Source organism: Hippoglossus hippoglossus, chromosome 12, assembly GCF_009819705.1.
Source record: "Hippoglossus hippoglossus isolate fHipHip1 chromosome 12, fHipHip1.pri, whole genome shotgun sequence".
NCBI lineage: Eukaryota > Metazoa > Chordata > Actinopteri > Pleuronectiformes > Pleuronectidae > Hippoglossus > Hippoglossus hippoglossus.
In genome coordinates this window covers 5,752,751-5,779,318 of record NC_047162.1, presented here as the reverse complement: position 1 = coordinate 5,779,318, position 26,568 = coordinate 5,752,751, and the positions used below count along the sequence as shown (strand labels likewise).

The 26,568-nt window shown below is 42.7% G+C and overlaps 1 protein-coding gene across 3 annotated transcripts in view; it reads right to left on the bottom strand.

Annotated features, from left to right (window-relative positions):
• Positions 1–26,568, bottom strand: part of col5a1 (procollagen, type V, alpha 1) — a 76,197-nt gene that overhangs the window by 6,649 nt on the left and 42,980 nt on the right. For all 3 annotated transcript variants that reach the window (XM_034601367.1, XM_034601365.1, XM_034601366.1), the window contains 50 exons: positions 26,460–26,516; positions 26,243–26,296; positions 25,965–26,018; positions 25,757–25,810; positions 25,593–25,646; positions 25,444–25,497; positions 24,930–24,974; positions 24,170–24,223; positions 23,745–23,789; positions 22,619–22,672; positions 22,486–22,530; positions 21,384–21,437; positions 20,377–20,421; positions 20,182–20,235; positions 18,911–18,955; positions 18,466–18,519; positions 16,265–16,372; positions 15,263–15,316; positions 14,325–14,378; positions 13,530–13,574; positions 12,829–12,882; positions 12,695–12,739; positions 12,532–12,585; positions 12,392–12,445; positions 12,244–12,297; positions 11,559–11,666; positions 11,294–11,383; positions 10,714–10,767; positions 10,444–10,551; positions 10,238–10,345; positions 9,165–9,218; positions 9,010–9,063; positions 8,801–8,908; positions 8,655–8,708; positions 8,433–8,540; positions 5,703–5,756; positions 5,430–5,537; positions 5,267–5,320; positions 5,113–5,166; positions 4,962–5,015; positions 4,786–4,839; positions 4,564–4,671; positions 4,334–4,387; positions 4,183–4,236; positions 3,833–3,940; positions 3,522–3,575; positions 3,393–3,428; positions 3,230–3,283; positions 2,825–3,092; positions 2,223–2,335 (listed from right to left, as the gene is read on the bottom strand). In XM_034601367.1, the coding sequence (XP_034457258.1) occupies positions 2,223–2,335; positions 2,825–3,092; positions 3,230–3,283; positions 3,393–3,428; positions 3,522–3,575; positions 3,833–3,940; positions 4,183–4,236; positions 4,334–4,387; positions 4,564–4,671; positions 4,786–4,839; positions 4,962–5,015; positions 5,113–5,166; positions 5,267–5,320; positions 5,430–5,537; positions 5,703–5,756; positions 8,433–8,540; positions 8,655–8,708; positions 8,801–8,908; positions 9,010–9,063; positions 9,165–9,218; positions 10,238–10,345; positions 10,444–10,551; positions 10,714–10,767; positions 11,294–11,383; positions 11,559–11,666; positions 12,244–12,297; positions 12,392–12,445; positions 12,532–12,585; positions 12,695–12,739; positions 12,829–12,882; positions 13,530–13,574; positions 14,325–14,378; positions 15,263–15,316; positions 16,265–16,372; positions 18,466–18,519; positions 18,911–18,955; positions 20,182–20,235; positions 20,377–20,421; positions 21,384–21,437; positions 22,486–22,530; positions 22,619–22,672; positions 23,745–23,789; positions 24,170–24,223; positions 24,930–24,974; positions 25,444–25,497; positions 25,593–25,646; positions 25,757–25,810; positions 25,965–26,018; positions 26,243–26,296; positions 26,460–26,516 (3,417 nt within the window). The remainder of the gene's footprint in view (positions 1–2,222; positions 2,336–2,824; positions 3,093–3,229; positions 3,284–3,392; positions 3,429–3,521; positions 3,576–3,832; positions 3,941–4,182; positions 4,237–4,333; positions 4,388–4,563; positions 4,672–4,785; positions 4,840–4,961; positions 5,016–5,112; positions 5,167–5,266; positions 5,321–5,429; positions 5,538–5,702; positions 5,757–8,432; positions 8,541–8,654; positions 8,709–8,800; positions 8,909–9,009; positions 9,064–9,164; positions 9,219–10,237; positions 10,346–10,443; positions 10,552–10,713; positions 10,768–11,293; positions 11,384–11,558; positions 11,667–12,243; positions 12,298–12,391; positions 12,446–12,531; positions 12,586–12,694; positions 12,740–12,828; positions 12,883–13,529; positions 13,575–14,324; positions 14,379–15,262; positions 15,317–16,264; positions 16,373–18,465; positions 18,520–18,910; positions 18,956–20,181; positions 20,236–20,376; positions 20,422–21,383; positions 21,438–22,485; positions 22,531–22,618; positions 22,673–23,744; positions 23,790–24,169; positions 24,224–24,929; positions 24,975–25,443; positions 25,498–25,592; positions 25,647–25,756; positions 25,811–25,964; positions 26,019–26,242; positions 26,297–26,459; positions 26,517–26,568) is intronic.

The window sequence follows — 26,568 nt, the reverse complement described above, 5'->3', positions numbered from 1 at the left end:
TGGAGCCGGGGGAAGGAAAAAACAGCAGCGTTAAAGAAAAGAAACATCTGACAGAAACACATCCACACAGTTTTTCTCTCCTTCTCCCCTCTTCCTCCTCCCGTTTGTCCTCTGAGGAATCCTGCAGACCTGAAACGGTATTGGTGAGATCAACCACAACAGACCAGGACAGGCGATTTTAATAAGCCATTATGCCATTTTGTACAGTATGAACTGAAGCTGGCAGCAAATTGCTGCTGAAAAATTCATGAATACACAGTGATTAATTAAGAAATGATCGCCTGCAACAAGCTCTTACGTCTCGGCCTCTCTCCCCGCTGTGTGGTGTTTGTGCTGTGCAGCCATGGCGTAACTTTGTTATGCCATTAAAAGCTGTGAGTTGGCCAACAGGGCACAGCTCTAATGGTCTCAGGCATGACAATGATGAATTCTCCATAATTAGATAGCAGGGTTTGATATGAGAGTGTCGTCAATAGCTTAATGCATTAATGAATGAATGATGGGAATGTGAGCACTCAGCGTTGGGAGACTGCATACATTAGACCCATGCTGCCTTGAAGGTGACCTTTTAGTTGTTTTCACCGGAGTGGACGGAGCACAGGAGGGAATGTATCCTTGCAGTGACTTTCTCTTTCTCTAAAATCCATGAAAGCACGCCAGGCTTTCTTGTTGCATCCCCACTGCTACGTTTTCGTTTAAAAAAACGCATCAACTCTGCTTTGGATAAGCGTCTACACCACTCCACAGTTTTAGAGAATTTTGGATTTAGTTTGAAAACTTCAGCGGAGCGTTTTAGTCTGAACGGAAGAAGAGGAACTGAGATGTTTGGAAACAATGATGTACAGTACCTGAGTATTATCAGTCACGATGTAGCCTTCACTGATTCATCGGGCTCTCATCACATGACCCCCCACCCCCTCAACATGGATAATCAATTGCAAGTGTTGCTGACCGTGTTGTCTTAGCTAACAGCTGTTGTACAGATACAACTGCTAACGTGCATAGGAGACGAGCTATTATTGGAGCAATCTGAGACAATTACCTTGTCCAGCTGTACACGCATGCCTTCATGTTAACACCGACACATGCATGCCCAGTGTATGCGAGTGGTCACAGGGACAGGGATTAAAACTGATACAGAATGAAAATGCGGTTTTCAAACAGATCGTGTGCTCTTATAATTACTGTGCCAATCTAAACGTGTGTTAGTGTGTTCAGCCTCAGTGCAAAGACAAGGCAGCTCACAGGCTTTTTTTTTTTTATGATGAGAGCAGCCCATCACCAGCATGCTATAAAAAGTCTTGCTTCATTATTCTGAGCTTAAGCAAACTCTTGCTCCTCTGAGGCTTGGTGAGTGCGATCATTAAAATGGCTGTAGCACTGTGCTATAACCCAACTCCCCCCTCCCCTCTCGACTTGTCAAAGACAGTGTTCCAAGTGTTTCACCACTGCTGCTACTCTCCTCTCCACGCTCCATGCATAATGAAGCAAAAATCTCCTCCGATGTGCCTGTCAGCTGCCAAATGCTTTCTCAGGTGATGACATTCTATCTAAAAATGGCACCAAAGTATGGATGAATTCAGATGATTGTGTGAGTGTGTTTTGAAAGATTGTCTCCCCGCAGTTAGCGACTGTCAGAACCAAACTGAGATTTACTATGTTCGTAAAATAAGTCACTGTCCTCATGGGAAATCCAGGGAGTCGTGGTGACTCATCTCCCGTGGCTTCCTTCATGACAACACAAGGTAATCTCATGGAGGCTAATTATACGAGTACATGTGGAGGTACAACAGAGTTCCAAATATCGCTGTCTGGAGATGCACGGGTTATTTATTCTTGCATGCAAGTTATTTATTCTTGTGTTCAAGTTAGTCCCAGGTATGAAAAAATACATTCTGCAATATTCAGCAATTTTCCACTCATTGATCTTATATTAACACTTCTGCCATTAGGGCAGGAAGATCCTTTCATGGTATTATTGGGGCATTCATTATGCTTACAGGTGGAATTCACATTTATAGGAACTCACCATGCGAACAAATACATTTTTAAGAAATTTGGGATAAGAATACAAACATGTTTTTGTATGATGCCCAATGTATGACGATTTGGTGAGAATTAAAATGAATTGAATTAGAATTAAGTTCATTTATTGTCATCAAATCCCAAACAGGATGCTGAAAGTGTTCAGTGTGAGTGTGTTTTTGCGCAGACAGACGTACCCCTTCAGACTTCTTGTCAGGGTAGATGCAGCTCTCTCCACCTGCTGTGAAGTTGCAGTAAACCTTGAAGGAGTCCCGAGAGCAGCCCTGGTTTGGATCAATCCAGTACTCGCCTGAAGAGGAGAGAGAGAGGGAGAAAACAGAGGGCATGCAGTTGAAGAGCTGCACGTATCCTGTTATCCTCCAGGTCAAGATCATGTCTGACACTGTCATGCATGACTATATCTACACAATTGTGTGTTGCGTCATTTTTGGAAAATAAAAGGGAAAGTTATCAAAATGGCCTTTAAAAATAGTCTAAAGTATATATATATTTTTTTTTTTAAATCCATCCAAAAGTGAGTCCTGCTGCTGAGGTGGAAATTGAAATACTTTTATTATCTAGTCCATATGTACACAAGTGTCGAGCAGCTATGATGGATTAGCGGTTGAAATGTCCAAACTGCAGAATGATTCCCGGGCTGCATCTGATTATTTTCATTATAGATAAATCTGGCAATTATTATCTCCAATATTCGGTCTGTTAAAGGTCAGAAAAAGATATTCTAAAGCCCCTGGGGATCAGACAACAGATACTAATTTAGATGGAATGTGATACGAACCATCTGGGAAATCAGCGTGGCAGAGCTGCAGATCCTTGCAGGTGCGAGCTGGGTTGGCCTGTGTGCCAAGCGGGTGCTTCATCTGCTCGATCTCCAGTTTCAGGGAGTTGAGCGAGCCAAAGATCTCCTCCATGCCGTCGTCGTAGTCCTTGTAGTTGGCGTCCACAGCGGCGTCGTCCATCATCTGGCTGGCGTCGATGTTCCTGCGCATTCGGCCCTTCATGGGAGCATGCATGGGGAGCGGGTGGATGACATCGCCAGGAGGACCCTGATGAGGAGAGATGAAATGAAAAATACAAATGAGGTATGGATGGTAATTAGGATTAATGTCCATAATACCAAGAGATAATGACTTGCATTTTACGATAACAATAATAATGACCAGAGGACGATGCATTGACTTACAGGAGGGCCAGGATGTCCAGGTGTACCAGTCTCTCCTTTTGGTCCAGTTTGACCCTGAAGAGGACGAAGACATACTCTATCTTTAACATCGAATAGTTTTAGAGAGTCATGAAATGCTCTTCATCGTTCCTGATGGATTTAATCTTTAATTAAAAACACTTACCGATGACCCTTTAGCTCCTTTGGGGCCAGGAGGACCCTAAAGAATAAAGTTCACAGAGTAATCAATGTCAGCTTCAACATCACATGCTACTGAGTTGGACACAATCATATATAATGGATTTAGTCTTACAGGTAATCCAGGAGGACCCAGGGGACCGAGGGGACCTGATGGACCACTAATACCCTAAAGTAGAGACGAGAGTGAGACAACAGAGAAAACGCCGTTTGTTTCTGATGCAACAGTATTGATTAGCATGAGGGATAATCAGACCGGATACCACATTTTGCCTTTTGCTTAACTAAAGACCACAAACATAAAGACTATCCATAACTTCCATTGGGCAGATTGTTGGCACCAATGGCGCTAAGCTTCTGCGGTACATGCAGTTTTTGTATAAAGATGTGAGACTTTTTTTCCCATGTTTAGTTTTGTTTTCTTACGTTGTCTCCTTTGGGACCATGTGTTCCTGGAGGACCAGGAAGACCCCTGTCACCCTTCTCTCCCTGTTCACCTGGGGGTCCGATAAGACCAATAAGACCCGGATGTCCCTGTGGGCAGAGGGAAAAGTCAGTTAGTCAAAAATGCACTATCACAAACATTAGCCCTATCCTATATCTATCTGGCACACCCTCTAATCATTAGGGTAATGATCTGATGGCTGGAGGCAAACAACATATCTAATCAATATCTAGATAAATAGGTTCATTAGTCTTTGCTGAAGTATTTACTGTAGCTTAATGCTGCACATGAAAGCATTCGGAGCTGTGGAGCAGGTGCTGGAGGGGCTCACCTTTTCTCCTTTGACACCTGAGTCTCCTTTCAAACCTGGCAAACCAGGAGGGCCCTGTGAGAGGGGGAACAGATGAATACAGTTTCTGATCAGGTATATATAAGTGTATGAAAATACTTGAGTCCGAAGGCCAGGGGTCACTTCAACTCACCATAGGCCCAGGAGGCCCATCTGGGCCTGAAGGACCAGGCAGACCTTGCTCTCCCTGCACAGAAAAACAATACATTTTAAGTTTAAATATATATCACATATCCTATGTTCTGCTGTTTATCATAAACTGTTTATGTAGCCTTGTTTTACATGCATTTACATTTAACAACATTATACAACTTCAGCATGACTGTGATGAATTGGTGTGAAGGCACAAAGCGTTTTACTCACCACTGGGCCGGGGATACCCCTGAGACCTTCAGAACCAGGCTTGCCAGGTGATCCTTGAGGACCAACAGGGCCTGTCTTTCCTTGGGGACCTTCCAAACCAGACTCTCCCTTTCACACAGAAACACAGATACAAATAAACATTTGTTTCTTGCTCATTTCTTGTTGTGTTTTTTGACACTGTTGGTATGAAGTGTCTTTTGCATTATTTGTTGGATGTGTTACCTTGAATCCTTTCTCTCCTTGTCTTCCCTCAGGTCCTGTTGCTCCATGGGGGCCCTGTTTTAAAAACACACATAGATGACAAAGATTAAAATAGAAGAATACATAAACAGAACATTTTGACACAGAACACAACACTTTTGCAGCGATGGGAGGAGAGCGCAAAGGCTGGTACTCACTCGTTTTCCTGGTGGTCCAGAGGGACCAGACTCTCCAGTGGGTCCAGGTGAACCCTAGTTTAAAATTTCAGAGGGTGAAGATTAAATCAAAATGAAACAACTTGCAATTTAACAGAAAATTTCCATAGTGCTGTAAAAAAGTGACACTCACAGGCTGACCAGCCTCTCCATCATCTCCCTTGTCACCAGATGGACCATCCAACCCCTGTATAGGAAATAAACAGATCCTCAGTCAAGCTGCATTATATTAAAAAAAACCCGTAAGGAATAGAGTTTGCACACTTCACAAGTTATGCCATACGTACAGCAGGACCAGGCTCTCCAGGAGGGCCGGGGTCTCCAGGGAAACCACTTGGACCCTGAAAACCAATAAAAGCTGCATTAATTTCTTTTCTCTGAGATTTAGAGACACTTTAGAGACACCATATAAAATAAACTTTCATGAGATGATTACAGAATAAAACGTACTGGGCTGCCTTTAGGACCATCATCTCCGGGGGGACCCTTGGGGCCAGGAGGTCCACCTGCACCAGCCGGACCACCCTCTCCCTTTTCTCCTCGTTCTCCTCTTGAACCCTGGAATAAAAAGCAGTTAGCAGAAATTCCAATTCAGAGAGACTGGTAAAAATTGGGAAAAAAGTGGGAAATTGAAAACTTTTCTTAAGTGGTGAAATACTTTGTATTTTTCAGTCTTTGTTGGATCTTTTGAAAAAATGGAGAAAAGAAAATGAGCTAACTCACTGGTGGGCCAACTTCTCCCTGAAGACCTGGTTCTCCTGTTTCGCCGGAATCTCCCTGGTAAGAGAGAGAGAGAGAGAGAGAGGGGATATTAGAGGGTAAGACAGAGATGTACGTTATCAGATCGGTGATTTGTTGATGCGATGCGGTTCTAAAAATCCCATCATTTATAGTTGCTCGCACTGTCCAGGTGCCCTTGTCACCCAAATGGGCACGGAAAGAGATGACACAAGACATTTCAATCCATCAAGTGCAGGTACATTGGACGACTGGAGTAAAGAGGGTGCTGACCTCACTGTTCTCCTGGGCCCTGCACATATATCTTGTCCCCTTGCTCCTGCCTTATTGGATAGTTGCCCTGTTGACTCACCTATACGCCGGGCGCTGTCGTTACTCACTGTCACATGAGCCTACCCTCCCGCCCTCTGGGCTCGAGTGCAGATGCAACACCTGTTTCAGGTTTTAAAATGATGCATTTAGAAGAGATGGCACGAGTTGATACTGCAACTTTGCAATGAGGAGCTGCACAGTGATGTGTTATGATAAGCATATCCAGATTCTCTGTAGCGTGAACAACAGGTCTGTGTTTGGACATCAACCGATGCTCCTAAATTAGCGTCAGGCTGTTTTCCAGAATCTCTCCTGCTGCTGCTGTCAAGAAATCCACTGTAAGCAGCTGTCTGTATATAAAAACGTGACTGATCCTTGTTTTTTAGGAGCGCACGCTGACTTTATGCAAATGTTGCATCTAATAAGCTTTGTTCAGGCCTTGGCTAAGTCTGTACGAACAACAAGCTGCTCATGTCCACCACGGGGCGACCGCTCGAATCTGCTGACAACAGGGAGAACCGCGAGCGTGAGAGACAGCTGCTAATCACCGTTATATGAGGGATGCGTTTTCGAGAAAAAGCCCGAGCTTGGTCGCCTGCCAGGTCCCTTGGCCAGCTAATAAAATGCCAGATCAGCTGAGGCACAATTAGCCGGGAAAGCGATGTGTTTGTTTGCATGGGAGAAGGACAAGCAATCCTCGGGGATATTATAAAGGAGCAAAAGGTGATTCTATAGACTCGAAGCCGGAGGAAAAAAAGTAAATCCCACCATCACTTTGGACAGAAAGTGAGCTGAAGGTGCACAGCGTTGCAGTCTGGCAGCGGCAAAAGCTGCCAAAGCAGGCCTTTTCATAATGAAAGAGCCGCAACAAATAAGAGCAGGAGTTGATTTTTATGAGAGCTGCCGTTAATAATGGATTTATCATCTTGGACTTTCAAGCATGGTGCCGCTGAGTATTTATTCATCCTGCCTCCACTCAGCAACAGTGCTGTTGGGGGGGTGGCAGCCTGTCCGTTAGATTTTCTGTATGTCCGTCACTCGGCGGCGGAGGGGGGGGAAATGATAATGTCCCATTTAAAAGGGTATCGTATAAATAGGCATGTGAAATATTAATGGCTGCAAAAGCCTGGTAAAGAGGTATCATTGACAGCCTGCACCACAGAGCACTCAGACAAACTGCTGGCGCACTGAATCTGCCTCTTTCAAAGTGTTATGAAAAACAGTGAGCTGGATAAAAACTGTATCACACCTGATGCATGCGCAGGGTACAATGAAAAACATGTTAGCTGCCATTGTGGTCTGGGATTGGCGATATCGAGCCCACTTGGGGACCTTTTTGTTGTGTAGGCGAATTTGCATACACTAAAAACTCAAATTAAAATACAGAGACAATGAACTCAATTTCTCTGAAGTGTTCCAGAGGTGCCATGATGGAAACGAGGCTTGTATCAGGATGAATAAATTATCAGTTGAATGAATATTAGCAGGTGGAGTGGATTTCCACAATGGCCGCACAGCAGCTCCTTTCATACATGTTTAAAACCACAGGCAGTTTCAGAACACAAAGGCTCCTCTGAGGGAAAACTATTATGTGGAAAGAGCAGGGCCCCAAAACACAAGGCAGCACAAAAATGATCATACAGCAGAGAAAATATGGTGTTCACATGGGCAGAGATCATACCAGGAGACTATAAAATGTTGAAAAATAGGAATAACACGCACATCAAATATGGGGTACTGATCACAAAACGTTTTGAGAAAGAGAGCTATACCAAATCCAATACTATTGGTTGGTAATAGTATTTATGACGGCCATTTAGCCTGAACCTTTAATGGTATTCCAACAATTGATGTGACTTGAATACTATATGTGAGTCTTTATTTTGTATTTTGTACTATTTGTCTATGTACATTTTATGATATCTACCATGATATATTTTGTGGTGCTGATACATCACGTGATTTGCCCAAAAATGCATTGTAAGCTTTTACGATGGCGACTCGAAACATCACCAGCAAACAAATCCTTTAAGGCAAGTTTGAAGATCTTTTTTCAAACTTTTCAGGAGGCAATAAAATCCCAATCTCTGTGTGTAAGTATGTAAATAGATTGTTTTTGCTAGACAAAGATATCAATGTTTGGCTATGGAATTAAAGTATGAAAAGTGTTTCTGTCTCCCTAAATAAGTGATCGTTCATTTAGTTGTCAATAAGATACAATTTCTATCAAATACAGAAACAAAAACATGGCTGAGAGGAATTAAATGTGACTTTAGAAATGTCTGTGTTTACACTTGTACCTGCTAAAGAGATGGAAGGTGCATTCCTTATGTGCTTATAGAAAGACTGTAGCTGCACGTCTGCACATCTGTGCAAGCCAGTTACCAAACAGGTGAGATTTACCTTTTCTCCAACAGCGCCAGGGTTTCCAATACCGCCCGGAGGTCCCTGTGGGCCGTCAGCTCCTGGGGGCCCTGAGGGGCCTCTGGGACCAGGGGGGCCAGGTGGACCCTATAGAGAAGAGACGAAACAGTTTAATTTCAAAATGCATTTCACCTACATACTGCTTGTGATCAAATATTTAGAATACTTCTTATAATAATCATTTCTCCAGTAAACTCTTACCAATTGTCCAACGTCTCCAGTTTCACCTTTCTCACCAGGAGGTCCAGGCAAACCCTGAGGGAGTGTGCAAATAATTGTATTATTAGCCTCTGTGTCTTTCTTAATGACATTTGACCACAGTTTGTATTTTCCATTATTGTCTGCACCTGCAGCCCGACTGGGCCTGGAGGTCCGGGGAATCCTCTTGATCCTTCGTCTCCCTTCTGGCCGAACAGACCCTGCTGACCTCTGGGACCAGGCTCACCATCTGCACCCTGCGCAACACCACAGATAAAGGGGTCACATACGGGAGAGGCATGCAAACGCTGGTGGGCCAACGGATGTAATAAATCAGGCATTGAATGATGTAACTTACTGCAGGACCGGGAGCTCCGACAGGACCTTGAGGGCCAGTGGGACCGGGTGGGCCCTGCAGAGGAGATGGAAAAAAATCAAAATCCACAATCAACAGTTTTAAAATGTATGCATTCACCAGAAAATTGGATGAGCTTGAGATAAACAGCCACTTACATGTTCTCCTTTGTCACCCTTGCCTCCTTTCTGGCCTGACTCTCCGAGCTCTCCCTGAGGAATGAAAGCATCACAGTGTAAAGATGAACATCTCAATTTCAAATAATACAAGTGAGAGGAAGATAGAATATGATTCAGGTTAAATCATCACAAAAGATATGTCAAAGCACTTTAAAACTCCACTACAAGTTTACCCTGCCTCTGAAAGGACACTTTCTTACATCACTCTCTTTCTGTCCGTGATAAATTTAGCTCACATCTAAAGAGGGTTTATCGTGATGGTTGAGTCACTGGTACTAGCAGCCAAAAACGGAATAGATAATCAGTCCTATCTCAACCTATTCCCAGAACCTTGCACAGTGCTTTCAACACCTCCACATGATGTGGGTGTTTGACGGAATTATGCTAATAACTAGCAAAGCCAAAGGCGTTTACTTTTGGGTTTAAGTCAGACAATGCTATTTGTGAGGCAGCGTTGGTCTTAAATAAAGCCCTTGGAGTTGTTCCCTTCCTGTGGACAGAACTTTTTAATGAGAAAGTGTCTGAATATGTGTAAATATTAGCTCTTTAGATCCTTTTTTGTTTGCATAGCAAATACCCTCTGTATCCGTCTGCACCACGGGGACTATCGTGAGGCCAGTTAAGAACTGAAGCATTCTTTAGAGGATAAGAGATTATCCTCCGAGTATCTCCGTGGCTGATCTTCTTGCAAATGTTTTTCGAGGGGGATGAGGAGTTATTCTCGCTACTGAATACGGGTCACTTTCACACAAGCTGCCACTGCCATCAAAGTCCTCCCCTCTCCTCTGCCTGTTTATACAGAAGGGTACAGAGCGGCAACGAGGCAGGATTGCATTTGAAGATCTGCTAATTGATGCAAACTCTGTCAGGCCAATTCCCCTCAGAGCATTTAAGGCCACGGGGAAAGAGACAAGAGAATTTCTGGCTTGGATCTCTGCTGTTAAGTTTAGAGTCTTTGTTAAGTGGTAAGTGTGTATGAATTGTATATTTGTGTGTCTGTGTGAAAAGCTGAAAGCTTCAATGCAGCTTTAGTGATTTGTGTTAAACTTTACCTTGTCTCCATCCTCTCCAGGTGGTCCAGGAGGTCCTCCAGGTCCTGGCAGACCCACAGGTCCCTGAATACCGTCTCTTCCAGCTGGTCCTTGAGGTCCTTTTTCTCCCTATAATAGGTTGTTTTGTTATAGTCCAACACCATGTTATAAGTCATCCTTAAGTTGCCTTTCTCCGTATGTCATAGTAATCTCTGGGATGTTCTTACCGGTCCACCTTTCTCTCCAGAAGGACCTGGAGGTCCCTGGGGGCCTGGACGTCCAGGAAGGCCTGTGGGTCCAGCTGGGCCAGAAGGACCACGTTCACCAGGAGAACCCTACAGCACCGACGCACAACAATATTATCAGTTATCAGACATATCAGACATAAGACCATTAAAGACAAAATCACAATATCCTATTTTAGACAAACTGCAAATTGGTATATTTTTGTATGGACAAGTGAGGTTGAAAGCAGAGATTCAGTCAATTGTACTCACAGCGGGGCCAGGTGGGCCGTGAGGACCCTCATTCCCTTTCAGGCCATGAGCCCCCTGCAGAACAAAAAAAATGAAGGCTTCAGAAAACAAACACATCTGTTGGGGAAGCACACATCCTGCCTTACACTGGACTCCCCGTCTTCAAACAGGCTCATCGTGAGATGAAAAACCTCCTATAGTCCCCAAAGTGGAGGCTGAGAGAACACGGGAACAACAGTTATTTACCAAAAACGCTGCAACCATCCGTCACCTTACAAAGGAAACGTGTGAATCCCATCATTTCCGCAACCGAAAGTTAAATGAGAAGCTGCTCCTGCCAACAACTAAGTGTGGATTGCATAACAACTAGTACATGACTTTGTCAAGTTGGAATAAAAAAAAATAATAAATAAACAGCCTGGAGCAAAATGTTCCTCCGCTGAAGCCCACTCAGGGATCTGATATATCATGTCTGATTCTTGAGGTTCACCAGTCTTACAGGGATTTAATAACAGAACTATTATGCAATAACCAAGCTGTGGAAGACGTTGAATCTGTGTTGAGCTATTGTACTTAAGTGGAGTTAGAGGGCAATACTAACCACTGGGCCTGGAAGACCTCTCTCTCCGGGGAAACCTCGTGGCCCAGGAGGACCATCCTTACCCGCTGGGCCAGCAGGGCCAGGATCACCCTGTGTGATGGATGAAAACATTAGTTCTATAAATGCATGTTCCAAAATGTTGGACATTGAGGTTGCATTGATGGGAAATTAATATTGTAAGTGCTAATACAGGTATGCATTATACTGATGGGGTGCCAAATTGCTGCCTATAACACAAGATAATAATCAAAGCTTCAGGCTTCACCTTGGCTCCTTCTTTCCCTGCAGATCCAGGAAGACCCTGCTCACCAGGTGGGCCTGGGGGCCCAGGGTGGCCGCGATCTCCCATTGGTCCAGTCTCACCTGTTGGTCCCTACAATTGGAGGAAAAAATAAATACAAATAAAATCATTAACGCTACATCATAAAGCCCCATTGTAGAGGAGGTGTGAGGAAGAGAAACTACAACGAGAGGACGGCAGGAGGAAGATAATTTAAATACAAAAAGGATGCTTCAATTTCTCCAGCCATTAGAAACCATGGCGTGGAGAAGCTGAGCATTTGCTGTGTGGGAGGACTACTAGTCATTAAGGCCACATAGCGCTCCATTATCATCAATGGCATTAGCAGGGTGACTGGGAGGGAAAGTCAGTTAAACGTTCATGCATAATGGATGAAGAGCCTGATGCAAATATGCACGTGTATAAACTACACTTACAGTTCACAGCTCGTGAAATGTAGGTATGAGGATGGATGTTTTTTTGGTCGGACAAACAAAATGCAGAGAATGTGCAATGGTAAATTTAATAGTGCAAATTTCAATGCAAGTACCTCCACATGAATAGAGATTTGTATTGGCAGAGGAAGCTGTGGAACCAAATCTATACAAAAAGTTCAAGTGAAACTGTCAAGGATCATGTAAACATGATGGACAGTGATGGACAGACTCACCTGAGGTCCAACCACACCTGGAGGACCAGGAGGGCCAGTTTTGCCTTGGAATCCCTGTTCATTACGGGAGGAGAAAAAACAGGATTGTCAACAACAGCGGATTTTGTGCGAAACATAAAGAGCTGAGTAATCACACCAGTTCACTCACAGTCTCTCCTCTCTGTCCGGGATGTCCAGGCAGTCCGTCTTTCCCTGCAGGTCCCTGAAACATACCCAGACCCATGAATACACAGTACAAAGAGGATGGGTTTATGGAGGAGCAGGTACGGTGTTTGAGTTTGGACTTACAGGAGGACCCTTTGGTCCGGGGAAACCTGTTGGTCCCTGAGGCCCTGGCAGACCCTGCAACAAACCACAAATGAAAGCTGATCAATGATCATTCATCTTTTAATCGAAAGCAACACATGGTTGAAACGACTCTTGATGACTATGATTATTTGATGGTACGTACCCTCTCACCGGGAGGTCCTGATGGGCCATCATTTCCTGAGGTACCCTGAAGTTACAAAAAGATGAATTAAACTGGTGCATTTATGGACTAATGGTTGAGTGTGTTAACGAGCATGTGAAATATCTTTTACGCACCTTTGGTCCAGCTTTTCCCGTTGGTCCTCTTGGCCCTCTCTCTCCTCGAGGCCCCTTGATTCCAAAAATACAACACAATTAAAATCCTAGAAAAGCTCCTTGTATTTTATTTGTGATCTGAAAATGACTCTTTTAACATGGACAGCAATATTCTGAAAATCAACCTATTCTGAATAAGATAATATATTAATTATGAGGTTTACATGAGTTGCTAATAGATTATTCTTCTTATATGCCTGACTTCAAGCAGCTGGTAACTCCTGTAGGAGGTAGAGAGTGTCGTCCACTAACCAAAAGGTTGGCGGTTCGATCCTCAACTTATCACCTATATTCCAAAGTGTGCTGACAGTGTATGAATGGTGTGATGGAAAATGTGCTGTGTGACTGTGACTTGTTCTGTAAAGTGCTTTAAGTGGTTAATCAGACTGGAAAATATAAATACAGATCATTTACCATAATGCGACTAAGGTCAGAATACTCCACATATTTTAAGTGGATTATTCTTTATTCCGAGGATGAAATTATTAAGATTATCAGAAAAAGACTATTGTCTTAATCAGGTAAATATCAGAATATTAGTGTCCATGTACACATAGTCATTGTTAAGCTTCAGCATCTCCCCCCGGTTGAACCTCCACTTTGACTCAGGTGCCAAGCTTTGCCATCTGTATACAGGCACGAGTCTGCTGAGTAAGACTAACCGTTGGTCCTCTCTGTCCGCGTGGGCCAGCCTTCCCTGCTGTTCCCTGTGGACACAATGAACATGCACGATGATCAAAGCAGTGGCATCACGAAGAGGTGGAATCCTCTACGAGAGCAAATCTATTGCCAACACACATTTACAAGCAGATTTTAACGGGCAACCTCGGACATTAGCTGTTGCAATATGATCAGTATTTGTCCTCACTTATATTACATCCATTAGTAGGACAGTTTGATAAACATTAATGCACAATGTAATGGCTCTACAGAGATCTTGCAATCCCAGTGGCTGCATACAACTTTAATGAGAGAAACAATTAGATCTTTTGTGCGGTTTTTGAAGTTTCAAACAAGTGCCGTGAAACTTATTTTAATAGCACTGTTTTCCTTTCTTTGTCTGGCAGCTTGGTTTCATAAACCTCACAAATGTTTTTGTGAAGATTAAAAGCTTTGCGTGCCCTGCTGCATCCGTGGTGACAATCCATTACTCTTGCCACCGAGCTAATGGCCCATCCCTTAAACAAAGAAAATGAAACATTGCTCGGCTACCTCAAAGTGATAAACAATGCTTTTGGTGGTATGAAATGAGTTGTGTAAGTGATAATGAAGAAGGAACGCAATCGTCTTTCAGCTCTTGGTTTGAAAAAAAAAAAAATCTTTATTTTAGATCCTATGCGACTTCCTCTAGGTTGATAAATCTGGAGCTGGGACAGGAGTTTGTCTCCACCGCTGCGCCTGTATTGATCCAGCCCTTGTAGGAATGAGAAGAATAATAAGAAGTCTATCTGACATACCCGAGTTCCTTTCTCTCCATTGGCGCCAGGGAAGCCTTGGAAACCCTGAGATCCCTGTGTGCGAGAAAGACAAAGATTAATCATCTGAGAGACAAACTGTAAATATTATATCCCTTGTTTATTCACTGACACATCCCCCGCTTATTAAATGCAAAAGGGGGACTGCATGCTCTCTGAGTAAAGCAATGTTTTATTCTTGTATCAGGAGCTGAGTGCTGACACCAAAAGGCATTTTTTAAATCCCCGGCTCTTTGATCAGGGAGCTTCAAGCTTGTCCAGCAGTCAGACGACGGCTCAGCCTCAAAACCCCTCACAAATTCAGGAAGAGCAGCATTCACATGCACATGTACAGTGTGTATTTTTCAATTTGTTTTAAATGCACACAGAAATGTGTGTGTGTAGTTGGAATTCAGGGAAATTGTGTCCCTAATATATAACTTCGCCACAAGGGGGTCTCAATCAAAACTATTTAAAAAAAGTCCTAGTTTGATGATGTCATGAAGCAGATACATGGGAGTTTTTGGTTTCACCACCATCTCCTTGGGCTGAGTGTTCCTCCTGTGCGTTTGCACTTTACTAGGAGAGATTCAGCAACAGAACCCACAAGCAAACTGCCATAAAAATTTGCAATCCATTCTGATTGGCCAATAGAAAGAGTGGAAGGAAAAAAAGCTGTCTAACTGGCTAACAGTGAGTTTCTCCTTCGTAATGAGACGTTTGCAGGGGAAGTTATCGCAGACATGAAACAATCAAAAGGTGACAAAAATGAAACGTCCTGATACCTTGAATAAAATTGGGGATTATTCTGAGTTTGAATATTAGTTTGGATAATTTTAATATACATGTCAAACTATATAACATGGGCTGGGTCGTTTTCAGACATTTTAATGAAGAATTGTTTCATATCATATTGATAGTATCATTTAGCGATAGCTTACCTTTGGTCCTTGTCTTCCTGGATATCCTGGCAACCCAGGAACTCCAAGTTTACCCTGTAAATGAGAAATGTGTTATTAGATTTCATCGAAAGGCTACACCAGCTGCTGACAGCTGCACTTCCAGAAGGTTAGGAAAAATTCTAAAAAACATACAACTCAATGGTCAATGCTCAACTCCAAAGGTGCTGGATCCTACAGTTCCCATAATGCAAGTCAATAACTTAATCTCCTCAGCCAAATTCTTTCAAACTACACAACTCTAGTGAGTAACACAAATCCAGATTAACTTTAACACCAAAAAGCTGATTCCAGATCCATGGAGTTTACTGGCTGAGCAGTTTTTTGGTTTAATGCCTTCATTATGTAATTCAATACGATATGATGCTTTTGATGAATACATAAAATATATGAAACACTTACTAATAATGTGGCATTGTATATGAACTCTGTTATTTTTACAGGGTATTGGTAATGAAAAAATAATCAAATAATTAGAAGTTGTATACAATGTTGCTCCTCCTGAGCATGTAAACCATTAGAATATTGGTTTTATTCCAGTAGTAAAAACTACATATATTATGCAAAAGAGGCTGGAAAACAAAACCGCATTTACAAACTGTCTTCAAGACAATATTTACCTTTAGTGAAAGACAATAAGAGGGAGTGTTATCTAGAAGAATAAATGTTTTTCATTCCTTTACCCAAAAAAAAAAAACAGTTTTCAATTTCACAATAGACAATGATGAGAACTGAATCCATTTTCTGCTCCCAGTTGGTTTCTGCACAGCAGCAGAGAAAAATCAGTTGCCAAACTGATCGGTAAAACAATTTTCCTTGTTAAGCCCCGCTGAGCCATCATCCTCGATCAAACAAGCCTGATGATACAAAATAACTACCAGGGATTTTATTCTATTTTATCAGCCCGAGTAGAATTTAGTCAGAGTACTCGTGGGATATCACGTCTTTATAGTTACAGGAGCCAAACTCTCAAAAGGAGCTTACCTTCTCTCCAGTAGTTCCAAGAGGACCAGCATCTCCCGGGAGACCTGAGCGACCCTTCGGCCCCTCTGGACCATCTTCTCCTCTGGATCCTGCTGGTCCAAGCTCTCCCTGGAAAACACGAAGAGCACAAGCAACAAATATCACATGCCTTGTTCTTAAACACAACTATTATGCACTGTTATCTTTAGGTCTGAACACATATATTTGTAACTGAATAGCTTGTATGGACATTTTGTCATTGTCCTTTAAGCCAAGTGGAATTTCAATTTTTACAACCAAGTTTTGATTAAAAGGAAGCATTTTTTTTTACTTCCCATTAAATAAATAAATAAATTGTATTTTGCAGATGCTAATGCACAGCCTGGTGCACCCATACACTGTGAATGAAGGTGGATAATATGACAGCTCCACAAAAGTGAAGCCAAAGTGTTAAGATCGCCACCTGGTGGCTTAGTGTAGTTGTAGGTCAAACTCCACCTCCTCTATGTTAGTGAATGGGACATGGGCCGAGCTAAAAGATCTAAACACACATCAGATACATTTATGTTAAAGTGTTAATTTGTCTGATAAGTTTGCTGTTAATTTGTGAATTGATGCTATAAAAATGGCATGAATTGTCTTGATTGACAGCTGAGACTAACGCACGATTGGCCGAGTGCGTGTTTCAGCGGGACCTTGCTACAGTGGCTCCATTCCCCGATCACTACTGCACCACTACTTCTGGCTTCCATAATACATTACTGCGCAGGATGGCTGCGATCCTATCTGGGATATTTGGACCTAATTTCAGGATATTGGGAGGAAGTGGAGACACATCGTACATCTTCCTTTTCAGTCGCGTGGTGAATTGATCAAAACATTGCTTTACAGCAACATCTGTGGTGAGAAACTAAAGATCTGAACAACCTACTCTATGTTTTCAGTCAATGGGGGGGGCATTTTCTGCAGCATGGAACTGCTACATTTATTTCGGGTTAATATATGGGGCTATAGTCCTATCCTCACGTGGCAGGAAATAACTCACACTGTATTAAATCATTCCTTTACAACCACACAATCTTATTCATATTCATTTGGGTCACATGGGGAGTTGGGTAACAGGATTTCTTGATTAGCGAGCAGGTCTGTCCTCTCTGGGCAATTCAGGTCACCCCCTTTTTTAAAACGGTTGAGTGTGATGTTGCTTATGGAGTCAAGTCGGGCTATTTTCCCTCGCTGCCTGCCCCTCAAAGCAGTTAGTAATCCTATTATGGCAGCTCTCTGTAAGTGTGCTCCCCTTCGAGCAGGACACACGCTAAATGATAGAGTACAAACTCGCGCTGACAACCAGTCTCTGCAGCGGAGACCCAGTGGTGTATGAAAGGTATCTAGTTAAAGGGCTGGTGCACAGCTACACATGCACCCGAGTGCGCGCGCAAACACCCACACTCAAGTGCACTGCGCACATGAAACGGCGTCAAGCAAACTGTACTTGACTCGCACCGGCAAGCTCATCAAAGACAACACCTTAAATTGAGCACTTGCATGCACGCACACACACTTTCCATAGGCACGCTGACAACTTAGTCATTGAGATTCTAGTCCATGTGCGTCTCCTCCAGAACAGAGGGCCTCCTCAAATCTTTGCTTTCATCTGGATCTGCTGCATCGCCAGAGGAAAACAGGCTGGAGCCCCATGTCCCTCTCTTAGGCTTGAAGGGGTTTAAATGGCATTGATTTCTCCTTGCTCTATAGACAGCCTGGTCAGGGTTTGGGTGTTTGATGTCTGAAGTAGGGGCCTGGTTCAAGTTATGTTTCTCACTGTGGAAAAAGGTGGTACGACTTGACAGTGTAAACCTCTAATGCAGTTTACAGAAGGGAGCTGGTTGATGGGTGAACCTGTCAAACTTGTGCTTAAAGTTGCTGTATTTTGGACGGACTGGGAAATGGCACGGGGGGAATAGGAAAGAGTTGAGAACTGCTCGCGTAAACACAATCGCAGGGGCACACACTAAAAGAGGCCATTGGGAACAACTTGTGTTTGCTTATTACCCACAATTCCATTGCGGTGAGAGGCATGGGCCCAAAGGGGGCTAACATGTAAAGTAAAACCTAGCCCCAAAAACTAACCACAATGCAGAAGTTAGAGTTATCCAATTAGCTTGATATATTTGATGATGCTTCTGACAGAAGTGATTGACACATGAACAAAGACGACTTACCCTGTCGCCCTTGATACCCATATCTCCCTTGAAGCCCGGGAAGCCGTCTTCTCCCTAGGAAGAGAGTAAAGAGAGATGAGGATGTAACGAAGAAATAATTTGATAATACAGATGTTGGAACCGTTTGTGGTTTGTATTCATGTCGCAGACACACACTCAAAGGCAAGTACACACACACACACACACACAGATATATGGAGTCTTGGCAAGATCCCCTGTTGCCATAGAAACTCTTGATTGCTTTTTTCCCCTTCTGTGAGCCAGCGAAACTCGGATGCGTTTTACAGGATTTCATTGACATTATCGTTGGTATGAAAAACTACCACCACTCATCATCATCATCTCCTTATTGTCTCTCTTAATGTTATTTACAATTCATACAAATAGTTTAATGTATCATAAGACCTGTCTTTTCACAGTAAGTCAACAGGCGGTGCACTCTTACCTTTTCACCCTTGTGTCCCTTAAGGCCGCGTACACCATCGGCTCCCTGTGATGCAAGACCAGACAGACGTTACAGGCCAGTACAGTGCAAAAGAGACTGAGTTGGGGGGGGGGGTGCATTTCACAGTACTAAGTGCAACTGTGACATGAAGATACTCACACCAGTGTGATGGATACAGTTTTTTTTTTTTTTCCAAAATAAAATCAGGAAAGGTATCTGATGCAACAAACTGTCACTGCTTTTCCCCCCCCTATCAAACGAGTGAGCTATGGAGGATAAACCCTGAGGGATGCATTTAGATGTGTTTGGTCTCCTTATTGTCGCTCTCTTAACATCTTCATAGACGGTGAAGATACTTAAGATGCTTTCAGACATGCTGCATGTGAGAACGCAAAAGTAATATGCTGCTTTCAGACATGTATTTTCTGCAAATTTCTGCTAAAGTGTAAACGCATATATCCGAGTGAGAGGCTCCGGATTACTTGCTGACTTTCTCTGCATAGCCCCTGGTATGAAGTCAGGAGAATTCGATGTTAGAACAAAGCAGGGGATGCCCTGCTGGACTCAATGCGAGCTGACACTCTGTGTCTTAAAAAAGTCATGTGATCTCCACAGCGGAATTAATACGTCTGAGAATAGAGCAATGAAATGTGTGAAAACATGTACAGTGGACAGAGAGTCCAGATCTAATTCTGTGGACATTCTCCTGGAATTCATGAAAACAGCTTTAGTTGCAAATCAAGCCACTTGTGGGATCCCCTCTATGTGGAAGCTTTTAATGATCGGATCAGTCACACCCTTCTACAAGGAATTACTGTATTTGATGGGATTTCTTTTGTCGTGGTTTCATCAGCTTCTAATGACACCAAAAAAAGAGAAGAGCTGTTTGCCCTGAGCTGTTATCAGTCTGTGTCTAATGGGCGCTAAATGATGTAAGATCTGAGAAGTTGATGCTCCTGTCTTAATCTTTGCATCACTGAGATACTTCTTAAGTCCTTTTAACAAAGAAAGAGGCTATTTAACAATTAATACAGCTCCTCTTTGAAGGGAGTGTAATTTAACTGGAAACTGTGGCTTTTAACTTGTTACACAACTTTTCACAAAATCATGGTCGGTTGGACAAACCTTGGAATAATAATGAGCTTCTTTTTTTTTCAGAGGACCTTCAATGAAAGTGGTAAACAATTAGCCTCTAACAGTTGGTAATTGCAAAAGCACAAGGACAGGACAATATTACACGTGAATTTCTTACTAGATGATGATGAACTCACCTTCACGCCTCGGGGGCCAGGATAACCAATGGGTCCTTGAGGTCCTGCAGGGCCCTGGGGTGAAAGATATTTGGTGAGAGCTTGTAACACACACAAATACATCACACAAGTACACCCACAATGTGAGTGTTACTGTACATTACTGCAAATTGTGTGAACTCAGACAATGCTCCAAAAGTAAGACGTTGAAGTTACCATGTGTCCTTTGTCTCCATTAGGCCCCTCCTTTCCAGGGTGACCCTATGAATTATTAAGAGAAATATTATTGCATCTCATTTCACGATAATTACCACCATAAATACTACAACACCCACTATAACCCGAGGATTAGGTTGTTAAACTACTGGAGGACATATCAAACCGCAAAATTGGAGGCGGAACCTTTTATAGTTCAATCTCATTTGAGATTTTCATCCTTTAATGCACAGTGTTGTTGAGGCGCCAGCGGATATTACTGGACTCTAAAATCCAAGACTGCTGCTCTGAGATTTGTATAAAACAAAAGGGACAAGACACAAAAAACGCATCTAATACACACATGGATGTCTGGAAAAAAAAAAAAAAACTGTTGGAAGGAAATTGATTTCACTCTCATGAGACAAAGGAGCTGTGCAAAGCCTCTGATGGGTTTTAAGTGATGTGTGAGAGAGGGAGGAGGAGGAAGGAGACACGAGAGAGGACAGGGATGAGGAGCAGGGAGAGAGCATTGAGAGAGAGAACATTGCAGTCGATTGCAGATGTATCCTCTCTTTCGCTTTCCTGTCGTCTACTAAATCCCCCATTTTCAAACCATCTCCCTGTGTCTTTTTCTTTCAGGACAGTTATTTATATTTCACAGCCTCTCTTATCTCCTGTCCCTTCAGGGGCAACCTTGTGGCTTCCGAGACACAGCTGCCATCAGTGCACGTGTCTTTCTTCTGTGCAGAGATGGGAAGGAGCGTGTTTGCATGTATGTGTCTGTGTGGGCGGGTTGCTCCACTGTTACACATCTGTTGTAGCATACATATGGTTCAGTCTAATAAACATCTCGCTGAGCATGTTCAGCGGTTTTCAAACATTAAGATTGTATGTAGTGCTTCAGAAATGTTGTTTTACCAGAGTTATGCCGATTCTTAATTGATTTTTAAAAGACAGAGAGGGAGAAAAAGAGCAGCTGCTCCACTTGTATACATTTCTTTTGGATCTGTGTTGTATAAACTCACCGGTGGACCATCAGCTCCTGGCATTCCTGGCAAGCCTGGCTTTCCAGTAGGACCCTGGACAGAAGACGACAAGTTGTTAGGTTGCAAATAAGACATCACAAAGTAAGACAAGAGGACTTTTATGACCCTTCATCTCCTTGTCTCGAGTCCACAGCCATACTGGCAGCGCACAATGTTGCTTGGAGCTACACACTAAGATCATCTTGCTTGTACGCTCCAGGAAACAATGCTAACATTCAATATTTAGCGTGGTAATTAACATAAATGTGTAACTGAGGCCGATGGCGACAAGTTTTGCTATTAATTAAAGCGAAGGGGTCACATGGGTATGTGGGTAAAGAAAGCGTTCTTTGTAATTATCGTTTGTATAACTTCAGCCACGGTTTCGGTAAAACATGACAATGTAGACTAGCAACATTTAGAAATGCTTCTGTCTTTGTATCAAAGGTTTATTGATGTATTGTCTGTGTTTTGATGGTACCTGGGCAACAGATTCCTAATTTGTACCAGTGTTTTCAAATCACTCTTTCCCTCACTCTATTATATTACATCAAATGCCACAGCTTTCTCATGTTTCATCTACAACCAGGAGAAACAACACCTGCATTATTCATTCTCAGATTCCAGCTGTTCAATAATAAACTGAATACCCGCTGGCAAATGTCCTTTAGCAGAAATTGGATTAAAATTTATCGGGATTAAAATCTCTGTACTGTCTACAATGCTTCTCTCTGCGTTGGGGAAGGGGACGTGTTTGTTTAATAATGTGACAAGCATTTGGAATCTGAGGGAATTTTTCTCTTTTGGGAACTGCTGATTTCCTCTCTCTGATCTTGTAAGGTTTCAATCTCACTATCTAAATTGCCTTAGGAAAATGTGTGCTGTGATTTGGCGCGACACAAGCAGGTAAGTAAATTGATATTCAACTGAATAAGACGGAAGCTTTTAATTCATGCAGATGAATGAGTGTCTCTTGCCATTTAATAGCTGTGGGATCCGTATTATTCACATTTTATTAATCCATCAGTTTTTTAGTCTCTGTGGATTAGCAGGAACTACATATTTCACATTAGTTACAGTCAATAATCATGTCATATCTTACCTTCTCTCCTGGGGGCCCGATGGCTCCCTGGGGCCCTCCAAGTCCCTGTAGAGAGGATACAAAAGGCTCAGGACATTGTATTTGATGGATGAGATAAATAAATGGAATGTCAGACAGACCGTTTATCACTGACCTGGGCACCTGGGTTTCCTTGCTGTCCAGGAGGTCCTGGCTCTCCTTGAGGTCCCTGAAAAAGACATGAGGCTAATTTTAGAAATCTCATTATAAATACATAGATTGATTACTGTATTTACACGAGTAAAACGTCTGAGGGTTATCTGTTGCTTCAAATGGTCGATGAAAAGTTAGGTGTTGCTCTGAAGAGAAATAAATTAAAACTGTCCAACTACGCATCACTGGATTATTATACTCCTGTTCCTAAATAGGCCACAACTTTTTAGCAAATAACACAATAGCTTGCTCTGACTCGTAGCAGAAGATGCACACACACTAACGCCTAGTACACAATCTCACACCTTCCCTAATGAAAGAAACTGCTGAACCACAAACACCTCCCCTGTGAGAAAACTGGCTATCAATTACGCTGTTCCAGACAACAGACAAGCTGCTCCAGCCAGGTATTTTCTCATTACGGCCAGACGCTACCAGAAATTGACCCGGAGAAATCCAACTGGCAGTGGTGGACTGCTTAAATGGATCTAAATACAGCCGCTCTGTTCTTCATTAACCGTTAAGTATCCTCTGATTGTAACACTGTGTGTGTGTGTGTGTGTGTGTGTGTGGTTTAGAGAGGACACACAAGGCTGTTTTGCAGATTTGAGGGTGAAATAAACAAATGTTTAAAACCGATGTATTTTGGGGATTCTGTGATGGCTGTGTGGGTAGTTTTTTGTGGGGTTTTATTTTGAAAATGAATGGTCTACTGTATAATTAAAGTGTAACTTCTTCCTTCAGTTTAGGATTAAGTGTCTCTGCCTGGAAATTCAAAAAATGCCTTGAGAACGCACTGCTGGGAGGGTGTTGACTTTTTCAAATATATATACAAATGAAAGGACGGTTGACTCCACGTAAAAATTGGCCAAGACGATATGGATATGAACCACCAGGTGGCGTTATGAGCCAAGTTCAACCAATTAACGTAGATTTCTTTATATATTTGATAATAAATGTGATATTACAACCAGTGTTAATGTATTTCATCAGACAAGAGTCATATAATTTAGTTTACAGCTAAGAAACACATACAAGTGGAGAGTATCTCTTCAATTGACAACTTCATCAATTACAGCTTTACTTACAATGTTTCCTTTGGGTCCAGAGTGACCATCCATTCCAGTGACACCCTGCAGCAGATGAGATGAACACAACATTCAGCAGATGCATATCAAACCATACTGAACCAATGTGAGGTCTCTACATCCTGCAATGGCAAATTAGACAGAGTCGCTGTATTGATGCACACTGTCCATGTTAAATTAAATCTGTTGAAACAATAAAAACAATTGTTTTGGACATTTGTCTGAAGTACTGACGTTAAACTCAATAACGTACGCTTTTTGTCTACACTGTCTGCTACATATTGAGTTTTGTATCTTCCTGTGGGTGCTGTTCGCTGCATCTTTTGCTCCCACTGCCTATGAGATCATAAAAAATAGATTCCGCTCTCTGAAACAGTAAATCTGTGGTGGGTATGAAAAGGTGAGAGGAGGACATGGGGACTCACAGGGGGTCCGGAAGGTCCCTGAGGTCCCTTTGGTCCGAGCAAACCACGGGGCCCCTAGGAAAGAAAAGGAAATGACACTGAGAATGATATCACACCTGTGAAAGAAATTATGAATTATTGAACATGTTCGGCTAAATCAAGTTTCAAAATTATACTCCAGGAAGCAACGCGACTCCCCAAATGTCCTTGAGGATATTCTGCAGAGTAATTTATTTTTTTTGAGGGGAAAGCTTAAAGCCCCTTTCTTTTCCCCCCTCTACTACACATGCATTCCCCACAGCTAGGCCTATCAAACAATGCTTTGAATTTCTGGGCTTTGGCTCGCAGCTACAGTTACCTAACAAGATGTGTAGTCCTGGCAAGAGTAAATTCAAACCAATGTAGCACACCCTGGTGGACAAAATCAATTATAACAGGGGGATATAAAAGGCTATCTGATGGTTTCTCCTTCCCTGTCTTTCTGCCGCTCCGTTGGGAACAGCCTGCCTGAAAGAGTGGGAACCTATTATAACAAGCCTGATGTGGGCTGCGTCCATTTCACCACCTCCGATGAATCTTTTGCACAGATGAAACCTGATCAGCATGTACCTCTAAGCAGTATACTGCAAAAAAATATCTGTGAATATGAACAGCGTCTGCAGTCTGCGAATGATAGATGTTTGCATCAGACCATGATCGTTCCCCAACATGCCAACATCCGCGGCTCTATCGCGAAAACCCCTCAGTATGAGGCTGAACGGTAATACATGTGATCACTCACTGGTTCACCAGGAAGCCCCCTGGGTCCGATCTCTCCATCATCTCCCTGGGAAAGAGGGAGAGAGAGCGGGTCAGAATGTGGAACAGACAGTGAAGAATAATAGAGGAGAAAGTGAGGATGTGTGTGTGTGTGTGTGTGTTACAGGAAGCGAGAGATAATGAGAAGGCACAAAGAAAAAGCAGGGGAAGAGGGGATCAGGTTGCATCAGCTGATCTTGGTAATGAGGGCGGAGAAGGAGATTAGACACAGATAAAGGTGTGCAGAGATAAAAAAATTATATGTATCAAAGAGGGTATTGAGGGAGAAAGGGGAGATGAGCTGGAGGAATAGATATTTAGAAGTTGACAAAAAAGAAGCATTTGGTCTGACAGAGAAGTTCAGCTCACTAACAGTTAGTGGATGATGTACATCAGACACAAGCATATACACGCCTTTAGATCTTTAGTTCTATCAGCCGACTTAGGTTAATGCAACAATAAATCAAAAACAAAAGTGTGTGTTTTTTCTCTGTTACCCTCTCTCCATCCTCGCCATGAGCTCCAGGAGGTCCCGACGGGCCAGATTCACCCTATAGAACAAACAAACATTCACATTTAACCGTGTCACATCAAACCCACACATTTGCCACCACACTGATATAAAAAAAAAACCAAATCTGCTTACTCTGTGTCCTTTTTCACCAGGAAGTCCAGCCAGACCATCGAACCCTCTGTCTCCCTGAAGAGCAGGAAGAAAACTGTGTTAGAACTTCCTGTCCAGGTGTCAAAAAACTTGTAGACAGTAGAAAGTCAAAAGTGTTAAGGGAGTGACTATGATGGACAAGGTACCTTGGTTCCAGGCTGTCCAGGCATGCCTCTGGCACCATCGGCTCCAGAGCGACCCTATTCAAAAATACAAAACAAAAGTTTCACAATATGTGGCCTATTCGTATTAAGGAATATACTATAATGGCTAGAATACACCTGACTTTTAAAGCACTCCAAAAGCGAGTGTCAGGTAGTATGTATTGCATTCTATGCTGCTGACGACTCTTACCCTTCTGCCAGGCTTTCCATTGGGTCCAAGGGATCCAATGGGCCCACGAGGTCCCTGTAAGAAACACACAGAAGCATTTCTTTATTTTTCTGCATTTAATATCTCTAAAACCATATTGGAAATGAACAAAAGAGTTGCTCCACTTTAAATAGTTGTTATTTTACTATAATAGGTATATAATATATTCATTGGTTTCAGAAGGGGGTTGTTTAGCTTTGGATATTTCAGTTTTTTAAGAAATAGACTTATTATAACATAATAACGTTAGTATCTTGTACCTGGGGTCCTCCCTCTCCAGACTCTCCCTTCAGTCCTGATACACCTGGCGGACCCTGAGAGGAAAAAGATTCAAGATATAGGTTTGCAACTTGGCCTCAGACTCCACATGTCCAATGCATTTGTCTGTGCTGCGGACTATAATAGGTGCTGATTAAATCTTTGACAAAGGAATTTGTATTGATTTGTTTTTGCGGTGAGAGGATTTGAAATACATACCAGAGGGCCACCTCTGCCAGTCAGACCCATTGGACCTGTAGGGCCACGCATCGCCAACTGATGACAGGAGGGAAAAGATGAACAGGATTAAAACAAAGTCAGGAACATG